Source organism: Labrus bergylta, chromosome 16, assembly GCF_963930695.1.
Source record: "Labrus bergylta chromosome 16, fLabBer1.1, whole genome shotgun sequence".
Classification (NCBI taxonomy): Eukaryota; Metazoa; Chordata; class Actinopteri; order Labriformes; family Labridae; genus Labrus; species Labrus bergylta.
The window spans coordinates 11,868,680-11,893,530 of NC_089210.1; the positions used below are offsets into that span (position 1 = coordinate 11,868,680).

Genomic DNA, 24,851 nt, shown 5'->3' on the forward strand with positions numbered 1-24,851 from the left:
GTAAGACCGTGTGAAGTTTCATTCGCATCTCCTGGTCGCCGTGTAAGAGGCGTTGTAAAAGGCTGTCTGCCTCCATCACGCTTTGTTTACCGCTTTGTTTACTGCTTTGTTTAGTCCCGCCCCTAAAGTAAACAGCAGGGAACGTGGGAGGTGATGTCATCTCTGGATTCATCTTGTGAGACTGAAAATACTTGGAAAGATTGGACAAAGTGTTGGTTATGTTTACTGACAGATACTTGGTCTATTTTCATATTTTATAGTTATGTAGATGTTAGTTCAGGGAAATACTTCAAAACCAAATAATAAGAAAAGTAAAGCCTGGTCCAAATATGCTAAGATTCCATGGATGAGTCAAACACATTTTTTTTTTAAGCTCATGAAGGATTGTTTATAATCCACCCATTTTAGCCGGCAGACTTCCACATGAGAGGTCAGAGTTTGGGGCGACAGCAGCTGGCTGGTCGGATGACGAAGGAAGTCAACAAAACCAGACTGGTGGCCCGGCGCTGACTCTGACCTCAGGCCTGCTGTCGGACCAGAAAGGTCACAAACACAAAACTCCCTTTCTGCTCCGACTCTTTGAACGACTCTGCTGCATGCAAGCCTCCAGTCTGTAACTGCAAAGGAACAAACAGCAAAGAGAACAAACAGCAAAGTGCTTTCAGGGCATTGAGTGTTGAGTATATTTTCCTAACCATATGCTTCCATCTCTTTTCATATTTATAATTTCAGCCAGTCAGATGACGTTACTTCCAATCAAACCCTTGTGATTCAGGTTGCCCAGGATCACCAATGTTCAGCAAGATAATATCTGAGCCAGACCAAGTTACATTTGTTATAGATACCAGATTATCTGCAGGGAAAATGGTTTGGTGTCCAGATTCTGTTGAGATGTTTAATGAGGATTCTGACCACTAAAAATGGTTCAGTTTCTCCCTCTCTCATAACTGTGAGGAGCAGAATGATTAGACACATTATTCATTTTAATTTAATCATGTGAATGTAGTTATATATGATACCCATCTTATGCTGCCAGCTTAGCCAAGCTCTAGTTAGTAGAAGGTTCAATTTCAACTAAAGAGTAAAGGCAGCATGGAATAATACATTACAGACACCTGGATGAAAGACAGTTTGTTGCTATGGTTAAAAACCCTTGCCTGTATACAATTCTTTAATTTTGCTTTTTCTATCGACTATTTTTTCACTCCCAAAGACCCCTGATGTCCCTGTTTTACTGTTTAAAAAAAAAAAAGCAGAAAAAGAATGAACTTCCCATCCCTCTGTGAAAGTGAAGACAGTGTTCACAGCAGAGCGGTGGAGCTGTGCTGCTACCTAGTGTCTGTTTGTGGTCAGGCTGTCAGGATCCATCCGCCTCTCAAGAGGAAACATCTCAATCCAAACGACCAGAAATCCAAGCAGCAGATTAACAGTTAAAAGTTTGTTTAATTTTAAAACACAGCATTCAAGCTCAATAGAACCACAGGTTTTTACATGGACACATTTTAGAGACTGCAAAAAAGGATGTAAAAAAAAAAGAAAAGAAAAAAAAAAAGATTACATCTACAGTGATTTTATTTTTCAAAATACAACTCAATGAGAATTTAAAATCTATTTACCATATTCACATTAATGAAGCAACACATCACGTGTGCTACAGTTCCTAAAATGATATAGAAAAAGAACTACAAGCAAATCAAATTTAAAAAAAAAGGTGAAAAAAACATTTATGAAATTAAAAAAAAAAGTCATGTTCAACCACTTTTTTTTTTTTCTACATTTTGAATAATTTGTATACACTGTACAGCCTTGCACAACAAACGACAAAGAGAATATGACTACTACTCGAAAAATTAAGATTGCATCAGTGTGATCATGTTTACAGAGTGAAAACAAGACGTCAGGTTCACTTTCATGTCAAACCTCACAAACTGGCCCAAAATGGAAAAAACATCGAAAAAGAGAATAAGATTGTAAAAAGAGTTGTGCTTAAGGTGTTCACACAGCCTCAAAATCTGGTCAAAACGCACTTCTGACAGAAGCAAGTTGAAGCTGCAGACGTAGGAACATATTGCTCCACATCAGCCTGCTTCAAGAGGAGAATCAGCAGACCTCTCATTGAAGAGAAGGCAGAGTCTTTACAGTCCCTTCACAGCATCACCTCACTCCCATCTACTTTGTTTGTTATAAATGCTAAAACACATTTTCAGAGACACTGCATTGCCAATGCATCAATTTTCACTTTTAAATTCTCTCAGAAGCTGCACTATTCTTTTTTTTTTTTTTTTTTTTTTTTTTTTTTACATAAACCTGCATTCAGTTTCTTTTTTGGAATAATCAGTGAGAGGATTTTTTTTGACTATGAACTGCTGCCTTTTAAAGAGAGAAGCATCTCTGGCAGAGTCAAGGATGTGTGTGTGTGTGTGTGTGTGTGTGGACAATTCCTGCTCTGTTAAGAATGATGAGGCTCTTCAATTTAACGGGGACGTAGAGAGAATAACAAGCAGTCTGGTGAATTGGCAAATCATTGAATATTTGAAAGGAATGTAGCAGAAAAACATCCCGCACAACCGTCACCGTCGTCCTCAAAGGGCTGTAAAAAAAGGTTTTTGCTTCCAGTAGTATAAAAACTTCTCGTCAAACTGAAGAAGATAACGCTTTTCTCTTCTTCAGGAAGATCGTCATCATTCGGCTGAGAATCTTTCTTTTAAATTCAGTTGCTTTTCCCCATCATGCAGTTCATCTTTGTCCTTAACATATCCTCTCGAGAAATTGCAAAAAAATAAAAATCCACAGATTAACAAGAAACAGTCACTGCTGTGGAATAGTGGCTCATCAATGTGTTCAAAAACAAATGCCACACTGAAAAACAGTGTCCCCTGAGGGGGGGGGGGGGGATTCAGACCTGTAAGACTGCAGGATAACTGGTCCCAGACATCAGACTCAAAAGGAAATGCAAAAACAAGCCCATGTACATGTGTGATATACAGTACGGCAACATTTACCAGAGAGTAATTCAGACTTGACTGGTTGCAATTCAAGTTTTACAAAATGAAAAGAAAGAAAGAGCTATTCTAAGACAGTTTGATCTATGCTCAGTGTGAGAAAGAACGTCTAAACTTCAGTCGGGAAGAGAACAGTTCATTCCTGTCATGTTGATGTGTAAGGCATTTCTCTGTTTCTCTCCAGAAGCAATGAAAGGGTGCAGTACAGTAATTTACAAAGTAAAACAACCAGTAGTCAGTGTTAGTCCATGAGCAACTTCCAGAGTCCTCAACACTGCACCGCCCTGTTAGGCGTGACACTGTTCATGTTGTGGTGCGTTCATGTGGAGGTTCATAAAGATTAAAGATCGGAGTGTAAACATCAGTCCAGGCTCCATCACATCAGAGGTGCAGAGAAATTCCCAGCACCAACAACAACTATTTTTTTTTTTTTTTTTTGCAGCTATGAACGTCAGCTGAGGATTGTGGGAAATGGACAAGGAGGAACATGTGCACTCCTGTTTCGATGCTTTTGATTCAATGAGACTTAAGAGCCCGCTGACAGGATGAGGGATTGGAGTGCAGACAGACCTCGGGAGACGTCAGCGCTGCTCGTGTGCAGGAGGGTTGTTGGGGTCTGGTCGGCTGTTGGGGTCTGGTCGGCTGTTGGGGTCTGGTCGGCTGTTGGGGTCTGGTCGGCTGTTGGCCAGGTACTTGGCCCTCATGCTGGAGGTGTACTGTGTCGAGAAACAGAGCATGAACGAGTTCAAATCATCCACTCATGTGTTTACAATGCACTTTAAAACAAAGTCCATGTCAGATTCTGTCATTAATATTTATGACAGATATTTAAAGATGCAGACTGTAAAGCCTGTAAAAAAAGGTCTGTGCTGGTAAATGAACTGATTGAACAACTCTTGGAAGGAGGAGGAGTCCTTCTGGTAAATAAAACATCCGTAGCAAAGGAACACAACAAATACAGAGCTACAGGGATTCATCAGAATGTAGAAAAATGCTACACAGATTACCTTCCAAACTAGTAACTCCGGAGTGGTGGTATCTAAAGGGATCGTAAATGATTCAAATACAGAGAGAACATACGAGAAACAGCCACAGAGGATGGGGAGATCAAAACAAGGAGATCAACACCAGTTGGAGTTGCAGTTTTCTTTTCTTCTCCACTGTTTGTCCTTAAAACCCTCTTTGGGAGTCTTTCACATACATTTAGGATGCACTCATGCATTTCATTAAACAGGCGACACAAGCACACAGAGGCTGCATTTCAAACTCAAACAGAAAAGATACAGTATTTGTTTGTATTTGTGTGTATGTGTCTGTATATTTTGATCTCGCTCCGGAGTTCATTAGAACAGCCTGTTGAAGCAACAACACTTACCTTTGATGTTTTGGAAACGCATGTAACATTTGACAATTGTTTTATGATTCATCTCTTGCTGCTTCCACATGCAGCTTTTTCTATCCAAACATGATTCAATAGTTGGAGTAAGGTGACGCTCAGATTTGAGACAATAGAACAATGAGTACAATGATTGAATGATGGTTTTCATTTTTGTGAATATAAGACGACTAACTTTTGAAGTCATAAAACTAAATATAGTTGAATCCTCTCAAAATGCAGGAGTGAAACGTTTCACCCAGACTATCGAGGGCTCACTCTCCAACCAACCAAGGATCAAGACAAAGCAGATGTAAACGGTTAAACAGCTTCTATATATATATATATATATTAAAAGGTGTTGGTGAGCCCCAGGGCAGGTTTACAGCACAGACTCACATTTCCCACCCAATGTTTCTGCAGTGCAGGGTGCGGGAGGGTGGGGGTGGGGGTGGGGGTGGGGGTGGGGGGGGGGGGGGGGGCATGCAGCCCAGGGCTACAGGAAACAAACATCAGGTGAGACACCAGGTGGGACACTTAGCAAGAGTAAGGACGGGCTGGGAGTGGAGGGAGGGGGTCCAGCAGCCCTGGTGGGACCTATATACAGGGTGAGTAGAGCTGGGAGGTGGTACAGAGAAGGAGCAGGCCAACAGGTGGAGGAGGCGGGCATGTTTAGTACCTGTTAGCATAGCAGATGAGGTTACCAAAAGGATCTTGAACTCCCCGAAGGCTTTAACTGCCAGCTCTGACCGCTGTTACTGTCCGCGGCAGTCAAATACAACTGTATGGAATCGCAGAACATAAAAAAAAAAAAAAAAAACGAGAAGAAGAGAGTATAGAGAAGATACACAAAGCAGTGTCTAGGTCCAGGGAGACACACGAACACCAGGGAGGGGAGGGGGTTCTCTGGAGGTTCAGGCCAGGTGGGGGGGGGGGGGGGACAGGTAGGAGTGATTGAAGCTTGGCCCTAATACACAGTATGTCACCTGTTTGAACCTCTGCATACCTCATCAGCCTGTTACAAGCTGCAACTTTTAGCGTAGGATCAAAAACTGAGAGAGATAACAAAGAGTCCTGCACACTGACCAACACTTTCACTTGTTTACTGAAACCTTTAACGTCCTCAGACAGTCATAAGGAATAGTTCATACTGGAAAACTGAAACCAGGAAAAGGCATTAATGAGAGTAAACTGGGAACTCTCTGCAGACTACAATAATCAGAAAACTGAGCTCTTTTTTTCCAGGCTAGAGCCGATTCACTACATACTGTGTTCATTGCCGTAGTTTGATGCTCGTCAAAAGAACTTTATCTGATGAAGGTCTGAGGACCAAATCTTTTCAATACAATGAAAATAAGTGCTAACATTCAACTCCAAACATCTTACAAAGTAGCAGCTTTCATAGGAAACAAATAACTTTTTGATAAGTTGGAATAACTAAACCAGGGCGTCCTAGTAAAACACTTCTACAGGTTAAAAAAAAAGAAATCCCTGCAGTCTGGGGGTTACCATGTTTTGACGGTTCTGGGAGATTTTGATTGACTGTCGTTACTAGTATCAACGAGTGAGGACAAGGAGTGGACATTTTTCATGTTTTTCTTTGGCGATGATCTTGATATGAAAGTTAAAGATAAGTTAGGTTTGTTTGTCTCTGCTTTTTTTCTTTTTAAAGCAGAGTGGGAGTGTATGAGAGCGAGGGAAATCGAGGCTGCAGTTGACTGAGCTAGAGTCTGATCATGTGGGAGGAAGCAAAGTGAGTGGAGGAGTGTAAAAAAAAAAAAAAAAAAAGATGGTTTCATGGCAATCATTTTGTTTGTAACAGAATAATCTGAGCAGACGTCACACCTTGGAGAGGAACGCTCTAAAAGTCTTTCTACTTCAAATTATTTCATTATATCACACTCAAATATCAAAGTCATCAAAGACAACTAGTAAAAAAAACAACAACAAAACAACTCATGCTGCTGTTGCTTTAATTGTTACTCTTATTAATCCATTCTTTAACTTCATTGGACACGTTGCTGCTTTAGTTCCTCTGGTTCTACAGTTTATGGTACATTTGGGTCTTAAAGGACTAAAAATTGTTCCTACAGAATTCCTGTTTTCACAGAAATGCGACACTTACCGATGGGGGAGGAGACTCTCGTCCTATCAGAGGCGTGTTTTCACAGCGGGAGTTCTGAAAGTTGGCGTTCTGTGCCCTGAAGCATGAAACGCAGAGAGAGATCAGTACATGAAATTGAGTACATAGCACCTACACACAGCTTCCAGGACATTAACCACGTAGTGTATACATGAAACTGTGTGAGTCCATTTTAGCAACACAAGGTCTAATGATACTAAAACAGAAACATGGGGATCCCCCCTCCCCCCCCCCAATAAGTCAGAGAGCTTTAGGTTTCATAGGCGTCACAGCTGGAGAGCAACAGCTGCATGTGCTGGCCACTGTGCGACTTTCTATCAGAGCTTAGCACTTCTCTGGAGACATGAAAAACCGACTCCTGAGAACATGAAGTATCTAATATCAGCCAGACTCGTTCTGAAAAATTAATGACTACCACTTCTGCCTTTCCCTTAATGTGGCTCTAATTCATTGAGCGTGCAGCAGTGATGACGTACATGTACTCGGTGACAGGTGCGTTGCTGACGGTGTGGGCTGCAGCAGGAATGGAGGTCTCGCTGCCGTAGCTGCTGCCACAGCTGTACAGGCTGGGCATGTGGACCCGGTACAGATTATCGTGGTTTTGCCGTCCCCCGTGGCTCAGAGACTCATCCTCACTGTCCTCGTCGCCCCTGCAAACATCACACAACAGCAGCATTAAACCACCGCCACCAGAGGGACCCCCTGTCTCATGTGATTGATGACAAAGGGAGCACAGAAAGCGCCACGTGGTTACAGTTTTTTTGTTTATTCTCATTTTGATTCACTTCCATTGCCGCCTGAGGGAGAAAAGCAAGATGAATTCTGGGCTGTGTGAAGGAAAGAAGATGCAGTTTTCCGCTGACCTGAATTGGACTGAACAAAGCTTCATGAAATTGGTTCAGTTTCGGATAGGAAATTGAAAAGACCTGGTTTTGCATCAGGACAATACATGCATTGGTTCCAGTTGTCAAACGACAAGCAGCAGCAGGCTGCTGCAGACTGTGGTTACAATCGATTCTATTGAAACAATGGAGCTCTGTAGAGTATAAAGAGGGACCATTAATGAGCTGAGAGGGGTCTGTGAAAACAGCAACAATGACACCGACATGATGGAGCCTGTCTCCCTCTAGTGGTCATCCCGCATGCCTTTTCCTGCATATTTTACACATGAGGTCATTCCTTTTCATTCAATGTATGCTACAATACATCTATTAACAATAAAGTAAGCATATGAGACAGAATGTGACTTACTCATTCATGTATAATATTGATGATTCTTAGGAAGGTTCATTCAGATAATCGTCACAGAAGAAATTATTTGCTGACCTTTTTCAAAATAATCTAAAAGAACAAGCTTGGCAGGGGTCACCGAGAAAATCAGACTGGTAGCATGTGAGCCGTTGAATTATAACAGGAAGCTCCAGCTAAGATCAAACTGATAAACAAGCCCCCCGCCGGTTAGGGATCAGCTAATTAAATACTGCAGCTGAGCTGAAGGGCTGTGCTGGGAAAAAAAACCCTTTCCCCGTAGCTATCCTGCAAACCCTATCTGCCATAGACAGGACAAAGACATCAGAATGATTTCACCCCGCAGTTGTAGAAAAAGACACCCGCTCCGGTGGTGGTTATGATGGATTTAGGCCATCTCTGCACAATTAGTGGGGGGATAACAGGAAACAATCTATTTGAGGAAGCAGCTGCAGCCTTCTGAATACGACCCAGGGGTAAACAGAGTTTGTTTACTTTGACTAGTAAACAAACAAAAGTCTTACACAAAAGGAATCACATTTCCATATCTGGGGAGACTTATTGTAATTTCCTTTGTCATTCTATGCTGAGTGAAAAACAGGAGCTGGAGAGGGTTAAAATAAACGCCATAAAACTATCATTAATTGATAAGCTTATCCTCTTGAATTATTTCTCACTGTGTACACAGTCCCTCAAACTCAGGCTGAAAGCTTTTTGCCCTGGCTGCATGTGGTGGTGGAGTTGATGGGTGAATGCAGCTGCTGTGTTACCTCTTGCTATGCCAGGTGTGCGGCACGCTGCAAATAATAGAGCTGAACATGAGGGCGGTGATGAAGGAGAAGAGCACGAGGTAGATGAGGCCTTCCAACCCGTCATAACACAGTCCTGTCATGGCCTGGACGTAGTCCTACAAAGAGGGGAGAGCAGACTTTAGTTAGAGGAGGTTAGACTGGGGATGCAACTTTCAATTTGAGATTAATCAGCTATCTATTTTTACAATGAAGAAATTAACGGTTAAGTCTCTGAGATTTCAGATAACTGTGAAAAAAGCAATTTCCTTGATGGCTTATTATGTCCTATCAATCTAAATACCAAAGACTCTTCATGTACTCTATAAGAAAAAGCTAAATTGGCATGGGTTTTTCTGATCTTCTGGTCGGCATTAGTGTTACAGTTCTAGGCATGTCCAAATCAGAGTCTATTTTTAAGACAGCAACTCCTTTTTTATTTTTCAAAATTGCTGAGACAGAAAAAGAAGACTAAGTTGCTGTTTTTAAATGTTGGCTTGTGGACTCTGAGGGGTCTTAAAAAATGCATCCTCTGGGATTTCTCATTCAAACTAGGTCGAACAAATGAAATCATGGCTGGCAAGCTAGGAAGTCAGCGTATTTGTTAACCTTGTGACTGAGAATATCCGCTCTGTATGCTCCACACAGCTGTAAGACATTACTTATACGAGGAAAGTTATTCCAACTTTCATGTTAAAAAAAATGAATTGGCACTGAAGCAGTAGATTTTTTCAAGATATAGCAGAGAAGAAGCAAAAGTAAAAAAAAAAAGAAAAATAGTGCTTCCTTTGCACATGTGCACTTAGAATCTGGAAGCTGCGGAGGAAGAATCCTCCAAAGCTTTGAGATAGCCAAGCACCTGTCATCCAGCCAGCTTCATAAAATGGTATGCAGCCAGCATCAAATGGACAAGAGCTCACATACAGGAAGGAACACTTTATTTATGGTGACAGAATTACTCAGCTGCACCAGCATAGAAGAACGGATTGCTTTATGCAGCTAAGCTGCACTACAAAGATGCCACAACAAATCAATCCACAGGTCCGTTTTCATCCGACATAGAGAACCCCCCACAGTAAGAATGTCTCTGTTTGTAAGAGTTCTCCCTGCTCACCATGTGAAGGCTGCGACAGTCCACCAGGGCTGTGAGCTGATGTAGACTGATCTCTGTGGTGTTCAGGATCCCCTGGATCTCTTCCAAAGTTCCCTGGAAATGAATGAAGATAAAAAAAAGTGACGTTTTTAACAGGCCGCACTTGACTTCTTTATTCTTGTCTCTTATACAATGTCTCCTTTAAAACATGTTGGTTCAACTCCTGTTGATTTGAAATGTGCTGCAAAAGTGACTTAACCTAAAATCCAGGTTAACGTCTTGGGTATGCCTGGATGCAGACATTAAACCAAAACTAATTAATATGATTTTTTCACTGTCTTGCCCCTTGATGATGCTGTCAAGCCAGTGGGTATAAAAAGTAAAACATAAGAAAACACTAGGGATGCATCAGTTGAACATTAGTATTGGCCTATACTCCCCCTGTTGGCTTATCTGCAATAATGAGGCATGCACCAATGTCAATAGCCAATGGGAATCTGTTGTGTTGCAACAATTTAAAATTTTCAAGCTGGTATACCTAACTTGTGGTCTAGAGAACTGGGTATTATTGTGCAGTTTTCATGGTCAAACATCAAAGAAAATGTCTGCAGTTTTGGAAAGTTCCCAACATCTGTGAGAAAGTCAGTGACAGGAAGTTTGGAAGACATGTTCCAATGACATTCAAAAAAAAAAAAGGGGGGGGGGGGTGTATCAGCAAAGAATTAAAAACAAACTGACAGGAAGAGATATGATGATTTGAAGAGTTGGTCATTCACTGATTATCATTCCCAGACACATTTACCAAGGATGCATCTCTCATCAATATACAACAGTACACAGCAGTTGAGCTGAATTTGTCTGCATGGGTATGTGAAGTGAAATATGCCTCTCTCTATCCCCAATGTCAGCTCTCATTTGTGCCTCTGTCAACACAGTGTAAGGACCAGCGCTGGACAATGACCCAGTGTTGTATTGACAAGGGCCGCTGAAAGCCTAATGCAGCTAAATGGACATAATGCAGGTCCCAGGTGGGCCGTCAGCAGGTCTTTATGTGGACAGGTGCACTTCACTTCTCTGCAGGTCAGTTGTTTGGTCCCTTTGAATGGGATATTCTGTCACCACAAACAGCACAAAACAGCAGGACAGCTTGTTGCCTTGAGAGGGGGAGGGGGCATTTACGATTGTAGAGTGTACTGATGCGGCTGGAAACATACCTTAGTTTGTTTATACTCTCTGGTGGCGGAGCGCAGCAGCTCAGATACATCATCCTGCATCTCCACTAAAGCTTTGTGGCTCCCGGAAAGCTTCTGAAATAAAGTAAAAAAAAAAACATCACCTAAAAGCATTTCTTTAATCATTAAGGTGCCTTCAGCTAGTCAAAGGGAAGTGTGCTGACAGCATATAGCTTCTACTCATAGAGATATATATATATATATATATATATATATATATCTCTCTCTCTCTCTCTCTATCTATCTTCCATTTCTGTACAGTCTTACTAATAATAGACGCCTGGAGTTCAATAGCACTCAAAGTTTTTGATTTATTAATGCTGTTTGCAATATAAAGTGAAGGTAGTCCATTGAACCAAAACCCCTATATTCACTGTGAAGTGGCCTTCACTTCTCCAGCGTCTAACACACATTTTCTCATGCACTCGTTTGCTATCAGTGTGGACACACAGGAAAAGGCTGCTCTGCTGAAGAATGGAAAGTATTGTGCTCTTGCACAGAGAGATAAAGTCCAGCTTTGTAGCAAAAGAGAGTGACTCACTGTGCCCACTTAAATTCTCACCGAATACAAGATCATACAACATGCATGCAGCGACTACATCCAATGTTGTGTATTTTCGGGCTATTTTTGCCTTTAATGGATAGGACAGCTGAAGAGAGACAGGAAATGTTGAGAGGAGATAGTGGGGAGGACATGCAGCAAATGGACGAGGTCGGATTCGATTAATGGTCATCATTAATGTTGTGTTATGAAGTCAGACAGTTTATAGGTTTACTATTAGGTTTATAAATAATAATAATTCTGAAAAAGAAAACAAATCTATTTATATACTCAACTATGCAGAAACAAAATTAGAAAGATACTCAACATACCTGCTGGAAGGGATTGGTTTGTTCCACACTGCAACTTAGGTAGTACTTCAGGATATCTGTAAATAAGGGGACAGATGGAGATCAGAGTAAGTAAACAGGGTCACTTGAAATACAATGGAATGGCAATTTGGGCTGAAACTTTTTTCCTACAAACAATTACAGTGTTGCCAAGGTGACAAACACATAGTTACTTACTTAGAGGTTTATTGAGAACATTTGCAATACATATTTTGTAAAAAAAAAAAAAAATGTATTTATCGCAATAAATAAGAAAAATGATTCTATGAAAACAAGAAATGCTTTCTCACTCTATTGTTTACACACTGGATGGAGGCGTCATTGTAATGGTCATATGTCCACCTCATCTTGATGCAGTCAGAAGAAGCTCAAGCTAACTGTCAGCTAGCATCATAGTTATTGGTGACAATTTAGTGGTGAAAAAAAAAATGATTTTGGGAATTATTTAAGCTTCAGGAGGAACATTTTGCACACACAGGTATAATGTAAAAATTAAAAACAGCTGTTGGTTATAGAGCTGTGAACTCCTACGTTTTAGTGTATTTATCATACTCTGAATTGTTCTTGAAATATTTAATAATATTGCACAAATTCACTTTTTTCTACTATTACTAGAGGTCTACGATTAACATGCTCATGTGTATCACGTAATGCTGTACATCTTTTTCTCTGAGCAGTAAGTCCTGATGCTTTAATTTTTAGAAACACTATTAAAGAGCAGAAAAAGTGCATTGATTGAGAGTAATTGGCAACAATTATTTTATTATCACTAGTAGTGATAATGAAATAATTGTTTCAAAAGTCAGAGGGCTGCCACACTTGGTTTGAGATAATAATAAAAAAAAATAAAAAAAATAAAGAGTCTTATGTTAAAACCATTTGACTTCACTTTAAAAGAAAGGAAACTGGCCCGGTAGTGAAGTGAAAGTTCAAACATGTAATAACATTAAAAACAAGGAAGCAGCAACTCTTAAGGAACAGAAGAACACACAGCCAATCAGAGTTTAGGTATGAACCGCTCTTTGAAAACAAGAGTCCCCTGTAAAACAGCACAAGTCCTCTGGACGTTTTGTTAACTTATAACACGATCCATTCTCAGTAAACCATGAACTGAAATCAACTCCTTTTACTTTCACACACTGTTACAACCCACTCCAGCTACGTCTTCTCACTCACATCAGTGAGTAGGAGTCGATGAGAAATCCAGAGGGATTTAAAAGCTCCACAAATACAAGCTGTGAGAACTCCACCGCCGACATAACACATGGTGTAAGCGCGGTGACTCACTCAGCTCTGCTGTGTCAGGAGCTCGTTTCCCACTCAGCTGAGCAAACTCATGAGAGGAAGATTTCCGGTCTGGAGAGGCACATATTCAGTAAGCTTCTTTCAAACATACACTGACATAGGGCTATCAGGAGGAGTCTAATTTATTTCTCCTACACAGAAAATAAATAAATAATATGTTTAATTAGAAAGCACTTTTCAAAAACAAGTCAAGTCGCAAAGTGCTTAAAACCTGGCAACATAGTACAAACAAAGACACAGATAGACAACTAATAAAACAAACAAACGGGTAAATAAGAGCCAATCATCCCTAACAAACATGATACAAACATGGTGAGAGAAGAACACAACAGCGCCGATGGTTAAGAATCAGTCAGCAGATACAAGTGAGTTTTAAGAAGTGATTTAAAAGCTGTGGGGCTCAAACTGCAAAGGCGTGTCTGGTTTCAACTCTTCTGTCACATGGCGTGCTAACTGTGTTGACACATGAAATAAAATCTTACTTCCAATAAAAAGACTCAAAAACAACAAGTTTGCCAGCTGGCACCAAAGGAAAAGAATGAAGTGAAGATTTTGTTTTGTGCATAACTCTGTGTTTTATCTTAGAATGTGACTTAAGTATGACATGAACAAGAAGAGGGAACAGGTTTTGTTTTTACAATCTGATCACTTATTAGTGAGCTATAATGAAGTTACTTGTGTTTTATCCCACCAGGTCAAATCTGGTTCCAGTGCCTTGAGCTTCATATTATTATCAAGCGATTTTTTTCAAGCATGGGAACTCACTGAAGAGCCAGAGTGATAAAGAAAATGTTTAATAGAGAGATGAACCAACTGAAAAACAAGCTGAGAGTGAATAAATACTTAAATAAAGCAGTTTTTTTAGCACTGACAGAATCATTCAGGTTTAAAGTTTCTTCTTTAATTTGTGTCAGGGGTGCAGCTCTTCTCTGTCACTTATGCTACTGCTATCATTTGAAACCATCTGAATAACAGAAAAGAAGAGTAGGAAAATGTGAAAAAGCAGAGAAATGAAAGAATAACAATGTGGGTTGTTGAAATGATGCATGATCAAGACGATAGAGCAGCTTTCCAGCAGAGGAAAGCAATAAATCCACAACAGTCATAACACACTTTCTGCTATCCGGAGGATTTTTGGGTGCAAATTCAGAAAGTCGGCAGCTTTGGAGGAAAAACAAACAACAACTGAGTGATATATTCTCTTCTTTTTGAAGGCAGCTATGTGTTGGTAAAAAGTAAAGTAGATGTGATGGCACGTAAAACCTTTTTATTTCTATTTTCATAAATGTGCATTACAACCATAAAAGTCTGTTTGGTCTAAAAAAACAGGGCACTTTTTCAAACAGCTGATAATGAACATGAGTTACAGAGGAAAAAATAGAACGGACTCCGACTCCCTCCCCTTCCTTCATGAATCAGCCTTGAGGCAGAACAGCTTCATAGCTGCGGCATTAAACAGTGTTGTGCACTGTAAGTAAGTGGGTGCGCATGCTTCAGAGGAGAATAAAACATTCACAGCTAATGTTCAGCCATGACTAAACAGAAGCTTGATTTTTGTGTTTAGCTATCACCATATTAAAGAGAGGAGGGGGGGGGACACATTTTACGAAGCAGATATTGTAAAAAAAGAAAAGAAAAGCACATCAAGAGAGCCGGGAGTCCTCTATGCTTTTATTTCTAAGCACCATCTTCATTTTTTTTTTTTCAAGAACTGAAGAGGGATGTAGGAAATACACAGAGTCTCTGATCCTCCTCTCCATTGCTCTTATCTCTGTCACACACTCCTCTGCTTCACACACACAACACTTCACTCACACCCATAAAAACGAGGCAGAAGCACTCCCTCTCCTCATGGAACAGAATGGGAAATGACTAAAACAAGATACGTTGGAGAGGCTTCTATACTGCTCAAAAAGGCGTGCCATCACCCTCCTGACCCTGCTGCAGATCATTTTTATTTGGTTAATGGTCCATTGATAAGAGCAAGCCCTGCTCTACAGAACAACGCTCGCTCACTGCTGCACACAATCAGAACACGCAGGGCAGCCCTATATCAGGCTAACATGTAATTTGAGATGTGTGTGAGTTGTGTGAGCGAATAAAAAAAGATGAACTCATTACACTGCCGTCTCTGTACCACAGGAAGACTTTATGCATATGTGATTCATACCTTGATCGATGGCTGTATACTGGTTTACCACTTTGGTCACATACATATCAGGGGCGACACAGAAGTCACTGGATGTCTAGAAAAAGAAAAATGAAAGAAAAAATGAGCATACACAGCATACAAAAAAGAGTCAGACAACTCCACAAACACAACAGATGCAATCAACTGAATTAAGCATTGAATATGTGAGAGAGAGCAATAACACAAACCAATCAATGAAGATGTTGTGGTCCTCCCTAAAAGGAGCTAAATTAACTATTTTCACAATTGTGAGCTTAAAACGAAAGCTTTAAACGACAAAGCTTTGATCCTGATTCCTGATGCGTCACCACCACAAACCTCGTCACACCTAGTTTGAAGACAGACGCGGTCCCGTTCTGTACATCATCGACATCGTGACTTATTATTACGTATTCATAGAAACTAATTAGGAGAAGTTCTGCGGCCAAATTTTGCATTCTTGGCCGTGCAAACAAAAAAAAAAAAAAAAAAATGTGTAATCCAATTATACATAATGAACTGGGCAGCTCTACCTGGAAAACAGGATCATGCTCTGATGGAGACGCTTACCGCAGAGACGGCCAACTCCAGCCCCAGGGTGACCCAGCTGATAACCAGAGCAACGACACCAAACAAGCACACGCTGGGGAGAGCGGGGAGAAATGAGAAGTTTAAGAAACCTTGAGTCTGCGGAGGAATACCGCTCAGGTTTGCAGGTGAATCCATACACGTGTCAGGGAAGAACATGAACCAGTTTTCTTACTAATCTCATTTGTGAATTTTGAGACTAAACTACAGAAAAGGACAGTAAACGGCTGGTATTCTTTATTTATCTAACACTATTTGTTACAGAGATTCTTTTTTATCTGCTCTTAAAGTAAAAACTGATGAAAACTCTAAATGGTCCAAGTGAAGGCTTTATAGCATTTACCTTTCAGTTTTAGTGCCTATAAAATGAAAGTAGTGCTTTTATAGCTTCTCTATTTAAATGTTAAACTAAACAGCAAACCTGTGGATTTCATTGTGCCATGAAGTATCTTAAGTAATCACTAGAACACCGTAGGAGGGATGCTTATGCTAAATGAATCGTGACTAGGATGATATTTCATAGTGCTTTCATTCATCACCACTACATAATATTACCACCAGCAAGGCTTAATCAAAGTCTTCATTGGCAGTAATTAACACTTGCACTATTAACAACAGTCAAAGCACAAATGTGTCCTCTTAGTGGCCATTGCAGGTGTGACGAGACTCACCCTATGAGCGTTCCCTTGGAGTTGCGAATGAGGCCAAACAGAACCAGGAGGCAGATGAGGACATCGAACAGAAGCAGGCCTATGTAGCCGAGCCACCTGTGAAGACAAATGTCATTAACCACATGTGGTCGGGTGCAGAACAGGGTACAACTGAGGGGGGGGGGGGGGGGGGGGGGGCCTCTATCTTTAGAAAGCACACTCATTCAATCATGAAGCTCATAGAGGCCAAATTCTTATTTTCAAAACGTTTAGTTAAATCAAAGTAAGAAGAAGAGATTTTTTTGCATGATTTAAAAATAAAAATAAAAGTCTATGTGTTGAACATGACCACCATGAAACTATACTATTTTGGCTTTTGGGTGCAGCAAAAACAAGATGGAACACAGCATTGACATGCCACTGTCTTTAAAAGCGAATATTGTGAACCTTCATTAAGAGTCATGTTGAGTCTCGTGAAGTCCAATATTAACCCTATCTTAGCTCTGTTTCTGGTCCTTACCAACTCCTTTGGTAAAAAGTCTGACTCTTGAGCTGCTGACTGCTCAACTGTGTTCACCAGCTAGTAGCTAACTCGGCTCGCAGTTTGGTGCAGGGCGGGTTGTGCCCTGCGGGTTCATGCGCTGCCCGCTGAAGCCAAAAATGTTGCTTTAAGAGCAGAGAGGGTAAAGCAGAACAGATCAAGTCATGATCCTTTAAAATTAAATACCTTTAAGTAAGTGCTGCCAGGTATGTTATGTAGCCCATGGTTTTTCATGCTCTACATGTGTGGCAGAGCACAATGGAGCCCTTTTTTTTTTGTGAACCAGGGCTCCATTGGCAGCTGTGGCTCAGTGGTAGAATCGGTTGTCTCTCATCCAGAAGGACAAGTCGGAGGAAAGTGTCCTTGGGCAATTGCTCCCAATGTTGCATTAGCAGTGTGAGAATCAATGTGTGTGTGTGTATGAATGGGATAACTTAATACCAATGGACACTTTATATATCATCCTCTGCCATGAGTGTGTGTGAATGTGGTGTGACCGGGTGAATGTGACATGCAGTGTAAAAATAAAATAACAAGGACTAGAAAAGAGTTTTAAAAGCTCTAGTCCATTTACCGGTGTTTGCATAAACCAAGGGGAAGAGATTATTTCCACACTGGTGACTTTAGGGAAGCAGGAGGTGGTTTCTTTATCATCTCACACTCAGGCTGTGGCCCTGATGTCTCCAAAAGAGCAGCTGTGTCCTCATATCATTTTTCATGAGTATTATTTTGTTCAATTGTAAGTTTAGAATTCAAATCATGACATCCCCACAATACTTGACTGTGAAGTCGTCAAATCAGCAGATTCAGGATAAAATGTTCTTTTGGTCCATCACTAAAGACTATTTCACTTTTTTAATGATGATTTAGTATCTGATGATATCACAAAAGATTTGACTTCAGTGTCTCTGTACTCTAGTTGGATGAAATAATTAATCTCGTAAAACCCCATCCGTGTTTTGTTTTACAATATGTACCTGAAAAACCCCCCAGTTTTTAAGTTGCGTTATCTGTGGCGCTTCATGGATTACGATGCTCTTCATGTGGGAAGCCACTTGCTGTTAACATAACAGGAACCAAACGGCGCCAGGATTTTGAGTCAAACCAGGACCAGTGGAAAAAAAAAAGACTGCAGCCAAAACTGAACCTTCAGAAATGTGAATCATTTCATCATTTATTTGATTTAAATTCAAATTCGGCTTGGAGGAGACAAAATAACTTTAAAATTGCAACAATGTATAAAGTGAGGGGAGCGACAGCAAAGTCCTCACAAGGCAGTGAATAACTAAAGGAATATGTACTGGCGTTAAAGTTTAATGAAGGGAAGGAGGAAAGGAATCATGCTCCATTGTTGTCTGTGGTGCCCATATGCTAATGATCACTGCTGCTGCTGCTGCTATGCCACTCCTTACCAAGTTTTATTTTTGAGCCTTTTTCCATATGGTAGGCTATCCCCAGCGCTGTGTGCAGGTTCTAAACAACAAAATTGACCAATTTAGCTTGTACTTCTTTGTTGTTGCCATGGTGTTGAAGGGGGTGATATATTATTTTTAACCAACATTGAATCAAGGTTTGATGATATCTGAGTGCGTATGACATAATTAGTGGGAGTGATTGTTGGGACTGCACCATTATAGTCTTACCTGTACCAGTCAAACAGCTCAATCTGGACCGCGATTTCCTCCAGGGAGATGTTGCCGTTGTCCCAGAAGGGAATGTCCACCATCTGCCGGACCAGCTCATCCAGCTGGCCCTGCAGCTTTTGGATGATGGACAGGTAGTCTGCGTGCTGTGCGTACTCGCCTTCAAGCTGTTGCAGATCGTCATCTACAGTCTGGTTCAATGAGGATGTACTGTCATATACCTGGACCCAGTGCAGGGATAATAATAAAAAAAAAGGGGCAAAAGGGGAGAAGAATTAAAAAAACAAGGATTCACTGCAGAGCTTTTTTGGGAAAACGAGGGAAGCTCATGGCAGAAGAGAGATGAATTATTAAACATGCTGGCATAATTTATACTCTCAGTCCTACCAGTTTCTGCACCCCAGTGATTGTGCGGTTAGCATGGCGCAGGGAATACGTCAGCCGATTCACTCCATCACAAGTCTCGCCGTTCCCATAGAAACCGACAGCAATGCCAGCGCTGAGGGGAGACAAAAGGAAGGGAGGGGAGACAGGGTGGTGAGGAGGAGGGATTAGCCAAAAGAGACACAGAGAGGAGACAGAGAAGGGAGTGAGCGAGGGGGATCGTGAGGCAGGGAGAGAGGCGTGTGAACTCGACATTAACCCTATCGGTTCAGAGCCCAGTCAACGGGCTCCTTTCAGCTGAAGCAGAAAGACTCCATACAGAACCATGGAAACACAGAGGAATGGACCAGCTATGCCCCAAACCCCACAGCACTGCTCACAAAGGCTGTACAGAGGCAGGAGATCGGCTCTCATTTGCACAGACAGGCCTCAGGTTGCAGAAAAACAGTTCCGGAAACTGGATGGGAAACAGCTTCTTAAGGTTATTGACCCAAACAAATATTTTCAAAATCCTCTGTATTGCAATAGATAGAAGCTGACGTTGGTTTGTAGGTTCTTTTTTTTTTTTTTTTTTAAATTGACTTCCTCCCAGTGCTCTAAGGTGCAATTTGAAACAACAAGAACATTATCTCCTCCTGTGCTGCAGCTGTTGGCCTTTTTGATAACCCCGATCCTATGCCAGAGCGGATTTCATTAAATAGGATCACGATAAGTGAATCACTCCAAGCTAAGTCAGACCAAGTCTAACAGTGTTCAGCCACCAGCCCTCAGTGAATAAATGGGTCCTTCGTCCTCCGAGAGGTCTGCTAATCTCTTCCGCTCAAACTCTCCATTGTAAAAAAAAAAAAAAAAAGGTGAAAAGGGGCAGAGTCACAGCTTACACAAAAACCCAACCTCCCTGCTGTGATGTGAACCTGTGGAAACTGTGAACCCTTTTCTAACATAAAAAAAACAACATTTAAAAAGAACTACGGAAACACTGAAAAAAAAAAAAAATTGGGTTAACCCCAGTATTGTTAACAAATTGTTGCAATGCTTTGACAGAGTGAAAGCCTGGCATCGTTCCCCAAAGAACAAAAACAAAATCAAAGCTCAGAAATGTTTGATCCCTTCCTGCTTTAACTGAAACACATTTGTGCATAGGTACAAACGCACACAGATGCGGTGATTGCAATGCAGTTCTTGTACTCCTCAGGTCTCCCAGCTCTTTGTGCTACTCTGAATCAGCCGTGATGGCTCTCCAGTGGCCCATCAACAGACGGAAGAAAACCGGAAACAAATTCAGCTGTTAAGGACACAAAGCCGGTCCAGATGGTTGAGGTGTCACTATCTACGTCAACATCAAAAGAACAAAACAAAGAAATAAAAGCACTTGGCACTAATAGGGTGTTTTGTGCTTCCAGTGTTCCACACTTAAAAATATTATTACCGTCACCACGATTGTTAAAGGGGTGTTCCACTAAGCTATTTTTACCCCTGATGCAAGTCTGATTCCTAGATATCACGGCTGCAATGTGAACGCTTGTATTATGTTTTGGTTGTTAAAACTAGTCCCATACCAAATGAATTCAGCTGTCATGGTGTGTGGCTAAGCCCTGTCAATCCAACACATGGAACCCAACCAAGTGACTGATATTTTGTCTCAACAAGAGAGTTGATGGCAGGACTTGATGTTGACGCATCGCATCACATTTGTGCAACTAAAAGCACCTGTGTCAAAGCAAAGGATTGGTTAATGGGCAATACAGCAGAAACATATCAGTTGATTCTGTCAGTTTGTGTTTAGGGCTCTTCTGTAGATACTGTAGAGGTTGGTATAGATGCAGGCATTAGCCAAATGTGCAAGCATTTACTTTTTTATTGTTAATTTTAACCTATTTAAATTAAAAAAATGGAAAGGGATTGCCGAAAAAAATCTGCATAGGTCGAATTTTCCTGATGATATTCTGGCGAAATCTATCAGATAATACAAGTCTGAGCATCGTTTTAATGAATAGGAAAAGTGACTCGCTTGAGGATTCAGAAACAGGGACTGAATAAACACCACACAGATCCTGTGCTTGTACTCACCTGCACACAAGTGTTGCAATGATCACACACCAGGCCGTGCAGCAGCAGTCAGCGTTGGGCTGCTCTTCATTTTTTTTCCGCCGGCAGCACAGACAGATGGAATAGAAGAGGAGGAACAATAGGTCCAGGGCCAGACAGGCGAGAGCCAAACCTCCCAGCAACAGGATGGACTGATGGACAGGAGGACAGAGTTATGGAAACTTCATGGCTGAAACCACTTACACATCGATAACAGTGGAGATAATGGGCCTCTAAAGAGTCCATCACACAGTACGCTTGAAGCAAACCACTGAGCTTTGAATCGATTGGTTTGAATGCTAAAATATATTTTGCAAAATTAGTATGCTATTGTTATAATGTTCACTGGATGCTTTAATAAATATTTAAACTCTTTGAAACATAGGTTCCATCGTCCCATCTATCTCTTCAATAAAAATAGAAATTTTAGGGTTGCTTAGATCTTAAAGAAGAATAAAAGAGCTTGTTTATTTTGGTCCAATAATTCTAACACAAAGTTTGAAATGAAATGGAAGGAAACATATTAATTATAAGGAAAACATTGTAATATCGTTTACATATAACAGCTGTTAACATATATTGTTGATGTAAGCAAGATGTCAAGGCTTGCAGTAAAGCAGTATATGAGTATCATGGAGAAACCTCTCAGCCAGCAGCAGCACTTCCTATGTAGGTCAGTCAGGCCTCCGAGTTCACTGTACACTCCTGAGGATTCAGGGCTGGGGCAAATATCCATCCTGCCACTTTTGTTTTGTTAAAAACCCATGCAGGGCTGTTCTATTTGTTCACTTTTCTCCACGCCGCATCCCAGCGGCAGACACGTCCCTGACGCCGGGGTTGTGAACTGTCGTGGCAGCCCGTGATCTTCATTTCTCGATCGACTGCGACTATTCCTGTGTCCAAATCCTTTAAAGTGTCTACTGTTAGACAAACGACGGACAGGATGGATAATCAGACACTACAGTTATTCCAGTGAACGACACAGCTGTGCGTTGGCCAGCACAGTTCAACGGAATCCAAAGATGCACCAACATGACATAGTCCTACAGCGAGCAGCACTCAGAGCTCAGCCATCTGGACAAGGAAAGCCTTCCCCTGAAGGCAGGGAGAGCATTGGAAATAAGCAGTCTGTCATCACAGTGAGCTAGTAATTACGCTTTAGTAAGCTAGCTCAATGACCTCTTTAATGTTTCACCTGAGTGAGTAAATGTGCTCAAACAACTGCGTTACCTGTCTGTTTTCATCACATCTGCATTGCTACAACCATTCCGCTGGATATCTTCATCCTTTTAGCAGGGATGTTGTTCATAACTTTGGACTGAACACATTAAGCAGCAAAGAAACCTTTTCTGTATCATAACTGGAACGCACACTCCCAGTGATACAGAGAGCTTAACAGTAGCGAGGTGGGGGTTGGGGGGGGGGAGGTGGATTTGTCAGAAGGGAATCTAGTGCCACCTCAGATGAGCTAATTCTTAGACTAATCCTTCTGTCCGAACTAGAACTTCTTCTTCTCCGTTATTGACTATCATACTGCTCAAGACCAAGATCTTAATGTCCGCAAATACCTCCCAGAATGTTTCAAGTTTGAAATGTCTCCTCATAACCATGAATGAAGGGCTAATTAGCGTCACACATAACAGCTACTTAAGGAGTAGTCATGTTCCAGATGATGTCTGGAACATGACTTCCTTTTTCATAGGAACCACGATTCACTTCTGGATTTTCTGAATCACACTTCCACAGTAAGGAAGAAGCATTGTTGTCTTATGACTTCTGCCAATTGTTCACTTGTATTAAAAAGTTAACCTCCAAATCTCTTTTGATGTCCTATAGCCTCAGTTGTCTCTGACAATATAATGCAACCCAATCGTTAACTGAACTAACCTCTTTATAAAACAACAGGAGATAAAAAAAAAAGTGGCAAGAGCATTAGCTCACTTAATAGCTGTTTTGAAAGGTCAGATGATGATTCATTTAATTCTTCCTCATTCCTGAAAAAAAAGATTTTGCCCAACAGTTGATTCTGTCGAATTTTAGACCACCAAGCTATTTTTAAGTGCAAACAACATTGCGTGTTCAGACATAAGGGGACTTGCTCCTTCAAAGTACAACTAAAAGGAAAGTTTTATATTAACGCTTGGCCATCTGGCACAATCAGAGACACAATTTATCTAATTTTCAATCAGGACATACGTAGAAAAAGTTCCCTAGATCATGTGTAAAAAAAAAAAAAAAAAAACATCTATAAAGGTGAAGTACCAATCACTACTCTGACACACTACCTGCACTCCACCAGAGGTTTAACACACATCAATGGCACGAGTATTGAGCGCATTGTAAGCGCCATACCTGCCACAACTACCACTGCAACAGGAGAGTATCACTTGGCCTGTTTTAAGAGATTCTTTGTTGACCTTAAGAGGGTGAAAAGACCTGGTATGTGCCAGCTGTCTGGTGCCTGGGAAAGGTCAGGACGTGGATATAATCGTTGCACACACAGATGGTGACATGGATCGAAAGGTGAAGAGAGAGAGAGAGACAGGTGCGTTCAAACAAGTCATCTGTCACCGAGAAAATCGGATAATGTTTGACTCATACTTGGACACAAGATAAATCTCCCTACTGATCTGCAACTGAAGAAGGACACCATACAACATCATCTACACATTTTTGTGTAAACATAGATCGGATGTGAGGGATTTAAAACTCACAGGGTTTGATTTGACAGGAGGGAAAGAGGCATATATATATATATATATTTTTTTTTTTTACCTGTTGATATGTCCAGTCCTCTGGTTGGAAATCACTGCTGGTTTGCTCGAACTTTAGGTTAAAATGTGGAAGTCTGTGCAGGATATTCACCCACCACGGTGGAGAATAGCTGACCACCGCTGCCATGGCTGGTAAATGTCAATGAGATCCACTCCTCGAAGATGCTCCAAGCTGTAAACACAAGAGGAGAATCCACTTTAGAAACTCTCTCTGGGATGAAGAACAAAAAAAAAAAAAAAAAAAAAAGCAGTGCTGCTCATCAAGCTGTGGCAATAAAGTTAAATTAGAGAAACACGAGTTATTTGGACAGTGTCAATCGTGTTTTATTACTCATTGCAATGGCAACCATACAACATTTTGAGAGATTTTTAGACACTCAGCTGGCTAACAGGATAAACACTGATGCTGCTACTAGCTTGCTAACATAAACTAGTTGCTATGACCCCGGAAACCAGACGCCCTGCGAAAGCTAGTTAGCTTGTTAACCAATGTTTTTTTTTTTTTAATCGCAATCGGCTACAGTGTATTTGTAAAGTGTATCACAACAACAAAGTGTCGTGGTCCATTAAAGTTTCGTTCAAAAACAAGATGTATTAGAGGTAGGACATACCCGCAAAGAAAGCTGAAGTTAACTCGGCTAGCCGGGTTAGCTGCTGGTTAGTTCAGTTGTTCAGGCGCATAACAACAACAAGAAGTCTCTTTTGTTCCACTTGACATTCTTGCTCTGCGGTTTGTTACATCCTTGTTTCTCCCCCCCTCCCATGTAGTTGGTAATTCCTCGGTTTTGTCTTTTGCAGTCCTCTTTGGGTGCAATGGCTCAAACAAGCACCTCCAAGTACAACCTCCATCCAGTCATTGTAAGAGTGCAGGGGAAACTGTGGCCAACACGGAGGCTTGTTCACGACGTTCACCGAGCTTTTTACCCCCGCTGCCAG

At 41.1% G+C, this 24,851-nt stretch overlaps 1 protein-coding gene across 2 annotated transcripts; it reads right to left on the reverse strand.

Annotated features, from left to right (window-relative positions):
- Positions 1–1,423: 1,423 nt before the first annotated feature.
- On the reverse strand, positions 1,424–24,851 carry ttyh3a (tweety family member 3a). 2 transcript variants are annotated; one of them, XM_065964569.1, is made up of 16 exons: positions 24,527–24,851; positions 23,917–24,087; positions 21,124–21,293; positions 19,057–19,168; positions 18,670–18,890; positions 16,507–16,602; positions 15,818–15,890; positions 15,248–15,323; positions 11,755–11,810; positions 10,864–10,956; positions 9,671–9,763; positions 8,539–8,675; positions 6,997–7,170; positions 6,503–6,578; positions 5,057–5,158; positions 3,582–3,718 (listed from the first exon to the last, which is right to left on the reverse strand). In XM_065964569.1, the coding sequence occupies exons 2-15, from the start codon at positions 24,040–24,042 to the stop codon at positions 5,078–5,080; spliced, it is 1,584 nt and encodes a 527-aa protein (XP_065820641.1). In that variant the 5' UTR covers positions 24,043–24,087; positions 24,527–24,851; the 3' UTR covers positions 3,582–3,718; positions 5,057–5,077. The 2 variants fall into 2 exon arrangements, with proteins under 2 accessions (XP_020508131.2, XP_065820641.1); XM_020652475.3 differs by lacking the exon at positions 5,057–5,158 and having other exon boundaries at positions 1,424–3,718; positions 24,527–24,847.